The 9,345-nt window shown below is 31.4% G+C and overlaps 1 protein-coding gene across 1 annotated transcript in view; it reads left to right on the top strand.

Annotated features, from left to right (window-relative positions):
* Positions 1-3,767: 3,767 nt before the first annotated feature.
* Positions 3,768-9,345, top strand: part of LOC127727809 (calcitonin gene-related peptide type 1 receptor-like) — a 39,204-nt gene continuing 33,626 nt past the window's right edge. Inside the window, exons 1-2 of the mRNA XM_052234926.1 lie at positions 3,768-3,813; positions 4,421-4,702. Coding sequence (XP_052090886.1) covers positions 3,768-3,813; positions 4,421-4,702 — 328 coding nt within the window. The remainder of the gene's footprint in view (positions 3,814-4,420; positions 4,703-9,345) is intronic.

Here is a 9,345-nt window from a genome sequence, read left to right as displayed (position 1 = left end):
TCTTCTGAATATTTGTCCAGCAACACCTATTCTTCTCAATATTTGTTTAGCAGCCCTATTCCCAATATTTGTCCAGCAACACCTATTCTTTTCAATATTTGTTTAGCAGCCCCTATTCTCAATATTTGTCCAGCAACACATATTCTTTTCAATATTTGTTTAGCAGCCCCTATTCTCAATATTTGTCCAGCAACACCTATTCTTCTCAATATTTGTTAAGCAGCCCCTATTCTCAATATTTGTTCAGCAACACCTATTCTCAATATTTGTTTAGCAGGCCCTATTCTCAATATTTGTTCAGCAACACCTATTCTTCTCAATATTTGTTTAGCAGCCCCTATTCTCAATATTTGTCCAGCAACACCTATTCTTCTCAATATTTGTTTACCAGCCCCTATTTCCAATATTTGTCCAGCAACACCTATTCTTCTCAATATTTGTTTAGCAGCCCCTATTCTCAATATTTGTCCAGCAACACCTATTTGTCTCAATATTTGTCCAGCAACTCATATTCTTCTTAATATTTGTCCAGCAACCCCTATTCTTCTCAATATTTGTACAGCAGCCCCTATTCTTCTCAATATTTGTCCAGCAACCCTTTTCTTCTCAAGTAAAAAATCAGTGACATCTTCCAAAAAATTCTAATATTCCAAACGTCTGTTGCTCTAAAACAAGCATTCCGACTTATTTTTATATACCACAATTATTCTGTATTATACATTATGTATTTGAGAAAGAAGCAATTTATGAGAATATTATTTTGAATATTAGTAGTAAAGTTCCTTCATATGTTAAGATGTTGTGTATCTGGAAACAAAAGGCATATAAAAAAGTTGAATACTGTGTTGTTGGTTGAAATCTTTATATCTAAACTGTAACCGTATAAGTTTGATCTTTAAGTAGAGCAAAAGAGCTAGTTATCTGGTAATACTTAAAAGTTCTGTAAAGTACACATTTTGTTGAAAATGTGAAATTACTTTTAAAATACGAAGAGATATTTTAGATACTTCACCTTTTCAAATGGAGAAACTTAAACATTCACCTAGCGAAATGGGCAAAGTGTGTGACTGCTTTGTTGATCACATTTTGTTTATACCTTTGTAATATTCTGATGATACATGAACTCACGATATTTTAGAGGGGTTAGCATCAAGTAGACAACACAACAGAACAAGTCATAAAAGACAGACTTCAGAAGGTGGTCTACAAAGATATATATACAATTTGATAGGCTCTGTTCATACATTGCAAGAATCTAGAAGGAACTGAAAAGTCGGAGATATTTGGTCAATCTATACCTGTGCAGTTTATTTTGTCCCATCACCATCATTGTAAGCTTGAAGATTTTGTCTTGATTTGTAAAAATGGCAATGTGAACTTTAGTGACAAGATGACAGTTGTTTTCCATTCGTTTGAGCTTTTGATTTTGCTATTTGAGAAGGGACTTTCCGTTTTGAATTTTCCTTTGAGTTTGGTATTTTTGTTATTTTAACTTTTTATCTACTGGTACCATTGTATGTAATACATAAAAGAGATAACAGAAATTAATCAAGACCACACCAACAACTGACTCCTCGAGAACTAACAACAAAATAAAAACACATGGTCATACAAGTAGATTGGTTGAACCAGTATATATTTGAACCAACTTGCTGTAAAAAGATTTTATAACTATCACAAGTTCCAATCTATTATTTTTCATCGTGTTTTTTTTTATTTACCAAATAACAATGGAAGATAAGATAAGCAATACCATCTAATATTGTTTTATATACATTTCAGTTACAGATAAGATGTGCAGATACCGAGTGTAAAATTCTTGTTGTATTTGTTACTCTTTAAAAAGAATTGTTTGTGTTGATGGAGAGTTACATTTAAAAGAATTGTTTGTGTTGATGGAGAGTTACATTTAAAAGAATTGTTTGTGTTGAAGGAGATTTACATTTAAAAGAATTGTTTGTGTTGATGGAGAGTTGCATTTAAGTCCACTACATTAGATCATATTCTAGGAAACTGTATAAGTACTGAAATGTACATACCTTATGATCGATCTTATCATGACGATGATGTAAAAACGTCTCTTGAATATTTTAGATTCAATTTGGTATCATACAGTATTATATATGTTCCACAGGGTCTGTTGTACCAATACAAGTAACTGTCATGAAAATGTAAAAGTGTATGAGAACGGTTTAAGTCAACAATCATTAAACAAGTGGATAATTTTGATTTTTTGTTATCGAAGAACTAATATTACTGATAATGGCTTAACATCTTTCTTTTTCCATAGCTTGTCTGTTTTCCTACATTTCTTTCCTTTACTTCGATTTCTTGGTTCAAACCTCATCTAGTATCCAGTCATAAAGTATCTTATAATAAGGTAAAATAATTGGGAAGGAAGAAATTTTGCCATTAGTATGTTGTTGGTCTATTTTCTCTGAGTTTTCGGCAATTATACAACCTACCAAAAGTTCCCCGTCATTTCTTTTTTGTTCAAAATACTGATTGTGGAGGCATTGTGTTCGTATTTTCAGTTTTGCGTTTTTCTACTACCAGTCTTATTTATCAGCTGATTTGTCTTGCGCTTAATTAAAATGTGAACCTCAATCTTATGGCCTGTTGGCACAACTGCTATCTAGGATGAAGGTGTACTCTGTTGCTTTTTCATCTTGTGCTTCAATTGGTTACGCTGTTTAAGATTGAGGTTGAGGGTTTGGAGGATTAAAACGGCCAGTCAGGTCAATGAAGTTGGCAACTAGTTTTAATTTTGTTTCCTCGTTGTTGTCGCCATCAATATTGATTAGTAATATTGATAAGTTGGTATTTCTTATCCCGGCCTGTTTCGTTATGTCATAATTATACATAATTTCCCTTGCAGGAACACACGAGGATAACATGGTGAGGTGTTTCTGGTGATTGACATTTACAGGTTTCATTGGCGTTGGATTTGTCTACTTTTTTTCTGTTATAATTGAGTTCTGATTATCCAATTTTCATTTGGGCAAATATGCTGAAATATCTTTTGGTTCGGTGGGCACAAAAGATGATATGATTGAAGGCTGATATCTTCTCATACAGGTCTTTGCTTTTTTCTCATATTTCCCATCTTCTCTGTTATTTTTAGCGACGCTCATGTTTGTCCCTTGTTTGACTTCGTGAAAGGCTATGATGTTGGTTTCTAGTTGTATATGTCTTTTGCTTCCTGTGATGCTGTTTTTTGCAAGAATGTTGACTTCATCATAATCACTCATATTGGCATCTCCTGTTTTCCATCAAGTATATCAACAATGAAATTGACATCGCTTGCATCTGACCACCCAGTCTTTGAACTAATGATACCGTTTGACATTCAGTCATAAATAAAAGCGCTATGAACAAACGTCGATGAAATTTTGGTAATAAATGAGTAAAAATAATAGCATACTAATCAAAGAAACCAAATGTACGCAATTTGTATATTATTTTCATTGTCACTTCAAATTGTACATAAATATCTTCTCTATACCTATATACATGTATATGGTTTTATTGAAAATATGGTATATTTCGACGGAACTCCGGAGATTACCATTGTTATAGCAATATCAGTTCGAGACTAAATACAAGACAGTTATTAGTTTCATATGCACTATTTTATAATATTTTTTTATAGTCACTTCTAAGGAACCCTTATTGAATATAAAATGATCATTCGAGGCTAAATACAGTAATTAGTTTTATTTGTTGGTTGTAAAGCATGCAATTACAGATGAAAGGACTCGTGTTGAATGCATAGCTATATTACAGTTCAATCTGAGTTGGAAATAACAATTAGTAAGTTAAGTATGTACACAGTATTAGTTGCTATGGTTAATTCTACGCTAAAAAGACTTATCCATACTCTACATCTGAATGGACTGTATTTACGTATTAGCTTTACATAAAACTAGAAACACCTGTCTCCATAACAGTAAAAGTTGTGTTCTATAATGACCAATTAATAAGCAAATCGTGAGAATTCTATATACGATTTTCATCGCTGTTATCTTTCGTTGTCTTTTTTCCACTTAGTTATTACTGTATTGGCGAAGAAAACGATCAACTTACAACTGAAGCTATGTAGCTGACGGTATTGGTGGTACTTCATTGTTACCAATAATAACGTTCCGGTATTTAATATTTCAAGGTTTCTACAAGTAGAAGTACATTTTAAATTGTTTAATTGGAATTCCTTTTATCCGAGACATTCCGTAATATTAAAGATAAAATAAAGTAAAATATCCAAGGATTATGGAAAATATCTGTCGGGACACTTTTGGATATTTCAATGCAAGTATTTTTAAATTGTGGACATGTTCTCTCTGTTTTTCATACCTCTTTCAAGATTCAGCTCGTCTTACTCCAAACAGGAATAAATCTTATCCCTTACTTATTTCCAAAGATAATGACTTGGGATTAATTCCAGATGTTTCAAATACTAGAGCTACGTTAGAAGTTTGTAAATATTTGGATGAAACAAATTGTGAAAGATGGAAAAGTTGCTGCCTGTCGGCTGTTGAATGTTGCAAGACGCAAGTTCCAGAAAGACAATTAACGCACAAACCACTTTTCACCGTGCAATGTCCCAAAACATGGGATGGATTTGGATGTGTTTCGGAGGCAAATGCTGGAAGTATTGCAGATATTCGATGTCCTCATTTTGTCCAGTACGGATTTTCATCAGGTATGTTGTAAATCTTAAGTTTCAGCTTAATTTTTTTTTTAGTATTACTGTTCAATTACATTGAAAATATACAAGATTAATGGTAACTGTTTGTGATTAGGAAATCCTCTCTTTTTCCACGGTTGAGGTACGACGGATTTGTTCCATTTGTCATGGTCCTTAAAATTTCGTCGTCTTGCTTTCCTCTTTTATGACTTATCGTCGATTTTTAGTTCTCAATGATTTGTGCAACAACTAGTGGAGCATCCTTGTTTTGAGTTTGTGGATTTTACTGCATTGGTTATGGGGAAAGTATATGCAAGAAATCGTAAAACAGTACTCGGAAAGGGTGATTAAAGTTGAATATTAAATCGTCGACAGTGCAAGAATATCCGCATGGCTTTCGAAAATGGTTTAAACTCTCTCTCAGTTACTACTACCAAATGCTTTCAGTGTGTATGAGAAATTAGCTAACGTAGACAGGGGGTCTAAATTATTGTGATTTTACTTTGCCAAAATATTGTTGATCCATTAAAAAATGTAATCAAAAGAAAATGTCACGGGGCTCTTTTTCATGCTACCGGTTGTGCAAAATTTTCAGATTTTGTAAAGATTATACTTGGAAACCCCAATTTTGTGTGAATAGAAAGAAAAATAAATGATATAATTGAAAATGAAATATGAGAAGAGTATTCAAGATAGGTCTTCTAATGTGCTATCAGAAAATAAAAATAAAATGGGGTTACAAGAATCTGGCTATACAAAACAAAACAAAATAGGTAAATTGACTGTACATGCATTCCTGTATAAAAGTTAGACTATCTCAGTTACATGTATTATGTGTATGTACCCTTAGATGATTGAGTTAAACAAATAATGAACTCAAATATATATTTACAGTTGTAATAAGACAAAAGACATATTTTTTTTATTTTGATATAATTAATTGCATTCTTTTCTCAAATTTTGCAGGGGCCTCGGTGGCCGAGTGGTCTAAGTAGTTACTACTGTAATCACTAGCCAGTCAACACTGAGGTTGTGAGTTCGAACCCCGCTCGTGCGGGTGCACTCGACTCCAATCTTTATTGACTAGGATTGTCAGTTTTCCTATCGAAGGTCGGTGGTTTTCTCCGGGCACTCCGGCTTCCTCCACCAATAAAAACTGGCCGCCACGAAATAGCCCAAAAGCGGTGCTTAAAAGTGGCGTTAAAACACCAAAAATCAAAAATCAAAATCAAATCAAATTTTGCATATTTCATTAAAAATCTAGACCGATTATTTTATTGCTATTTTACAATCCAAAATGGCGAAAACATTCGATCTACCTAAAGATTACTACTTGACGCAGAAAAAAATACATAAAACAGCACTAACACACATATATTGGTAAGTCAACACACTATTGATGTACACATGTATAAATGTGTAGGCAAATGAACATGTTAAACAGTAAGATGTATATTTATGAGCACTATAGCTCTAAAAGTGAATCATTCCAGATAGATTTAACGTGTTATTGGCAAAACTTAAAAGTAAGCATTTGAACAAAAAAGAGGAAGAAACTATAACCAGATAGAATGTTCCGTAACTATTTCATATTAACATTTTTATTGCTTTCTGTCTAGCAAATCTGTTGAATTTTGTTAATCGAAAAAAGTTGATCAATAAGATATTTGGGTTCTGTCAATATTTTTATTTAGAAATACGTTTTAACGCTCTATTTATATAAAGTAAGTTAAGTGAAAGAAAGAACATAAGGTTCATGAGAAAATATCACCATGAATTCAAAGGAAACAATCAAGACATCATAGGAACTGCAACTTTATTGCTGTTTTTCATCTTGACTTGTTAGGGAGTTTTTTTACGATAGACAAAAGAGGTTATTCTTTTCAGGACGATTATATACGTATTGTATTGACTTGGTTGGATCAAGATGGCATACATATTCACTATATAACCGTTACAGACACCGCTATTGGTGTACTCTTTGTTCACAAGGGTGTCATACCATCAATTTAGTTAGAGATTTGGCACTGCCTATGATTTAAGTGAATATGTTTTTGTAAATCACAGTAAATAATTTTTGATAACCGTATCTAAACGATTTGTTTTTCATGTCTGCAACAGTAAGGATTATTGAGTTGAAATGAAAGTTTTCCGAGTACTGTATCCCTTAGTCATGCTTAAGTGCTTTTGAATTTTTGTAAGTCAGTTGATAAGTTTATAACGACAACTAACCTAGACCATAATGCATTTGTCTGCAGTTGAGTAAGCAACATATTGTGAGGCTGTTGTCTACTACTCTGTTGTCTTGTTCATTTTTGTTTTCTTATTTAGTACAATAAAATAATTTGGTAAGTGGATCGTTCTTTCTATAATAATGCATTCTGTGATAGTTCTGCTTTGATTTTTTCTACAATAATGCGAGACCTTCTTCGGAATAGACAATTTTGTTATTTCAACTTATCTTCATTTCTATATATACGTTATTCGCTATGACTCCCTCAAGAGATTGATAATTTATCATAATCCGTTACTAGATATTGAATAATAAAACCTTACTTCTATGAATTAGTTGATTTTTAACAGTTAATACCGCTTTAGGCTTGATTAGCTCGCCACATTGACTAACTATTGAAAGAATTCATGCAAGTAAACAGCTGTCATTCAGGTATAATTACATATATCTGTACTTTTGAAGACGGTTAATGTTGTTAGTTGATTTTGACGTTGCAAAATTATACAAATCTTGCTTTGTAATTATTATTAAAAACTATTAGATTTAAAATGTCCCTTGCATATATTTATTTGTAAAAAACTAAACTGCACATAATTGCTTTCATACAAGTTTAGATTGCGGTGCATTCCGGTGTATCCGCGCACCTAAGACTTTTGGCTTCATTTTGGTAATCTCACAAAACTAATAATCGGATAATATTGTGTGCACAAATTCATGACATATATTAATTTCATGAAATCTTCTTTATGTATGGCTTCAGCCTAAAGATTTTATGTAATGTGTATGGCAAGCCGATTTACTATTTATTCGAACTTCAAGATATCTCATATAATATTTAAGATATCTTATAAACTTTATAATATATCTTATAAACTTTATAAGATATCGTATATACTTTATAAGATATCTTATAAACTTTATAAGATATCTCATATACTTTTAAGATATCTTCTAAAGTTTATAAGATATCTTATAAAGAAAATTATATAAGATATCTTATAAATTATATAAGATATCTTATTAACTATATAAGATATCTTATAAACTATATAAGATATCTTATAAAGTCTTATATATTATATGAGATATCTAATATATATTATATGATATATACTATATACTATATAAGATATCTCATATAGTATATAAGATATATGAGATATCTTATATAGTATATAAGATATCTCATATAGTTTATAAAATATCTTATCAAGTATATAAGATATCTTATAAATATTTTTTATATAAGATATTTTAAATATTTTATAAGATATCTCATATATTTTATAAGATATCTTATATAGTTTATAAGATATCTTATATAGTTTATAAGATATCTCATATAATTAAAAGATATCATATTAAGAAAACTTATATGAGATATCTTATAAACTATATGAGATATCTTATAAAGTTTATTGTAGATATCTTGAAGTTAGAATAAATAGTAAAACGGCTTGCCATAAATGTGTGTCCAAAATTAGGGAAACCCCTGTTTTGACATTTCTTCAAATGTCCGGTGATTTCGCGCATGCCTTTTGAAAACAGCTTATTTTGAGTACAGGAAAGATTTTTTACTACGAAATATAGTTCAGTTTGAACCAAACAGACTGCCAAGGATGCGGAGCTAACTTTATTTTATTTTGATACAAACTTTACTTAAAATGAAACCAATTTAATCTGGTGTAATTTTTTTATGGAAAATGGCTAAATATGGATAATCATGGGATTGCAATTATAAATTTATGCTTAAACTTATCAATTTTAATTTTTTTTTTTGTGCCTTCGGAAGACTAAAACAATTGCAAGAATAATTAGGTCTTTCCACTTTTCTGTGGAAAGACCAATTGGTTTTCTTCTGATTGTTTTTTTTTTTTTTTTTCTTCCGCCAAATTTTGTTCTTGCGCTTAATTTTTGTTTCGTAAGATGTCGCTTAGATGTTTCGTATATGATATCGAACAGTTTATGCGCCTTTGAAATTGACCATGCTTAACCGAATACTTTTCTTTGTAGGAGTTATCTCCCCGAACACTGTTTTCCTTGTGCGTGCATCTCCTCTGTAACCGTATAAGAAAGCGACAAATTTATTTTACCAAATTGCTCGTTATATCCTCGGGATGTTTTGTCCACTTTTGACCGAAGCGATACGTAAACTCCATATGAGAGTTATTTCCCCTTCTGTATTTGACATAAGGGATATATAAATGTATAGCATGAATGGTAAGTGATAGAGACCTAAGGTATATTGATTTAAGTTCCTTGGTTCATTTAAATGAAATTGAGGCCAAGGTCAAAGGTCAAGGTCATATTCTAAATTTTGACTTTTCCTTGTTATTTGATCTCCTCTGTCACTTTTAAAATTACAAATTAAAGAACTAGTGCATAATGTTTGCTTAATTGTGATTAAGATATGATACATTTGGTC

The sequence above is a fragment of the Mytilus californianus genome, unplaced genomic scaffold (assembly GCF_021869535.1).
Source record: "Mytilus californianus isolate M0D057914Y unplaced genomic scaffold, xbMytCali1.0.p SCAF_2, whole genome shotgun sequence".
Classification (NCBI taxonomy): Eukaryota; Metazoa; Mollusca; class Bivalvia; order Mytilida; family Mytilidae; genus Mytilus; species Mytilus californianus.
Note: the sequence above shows the minus strand (reverse complement) of the source record. Positions and strands in the feature narration are given on the sequence as shown.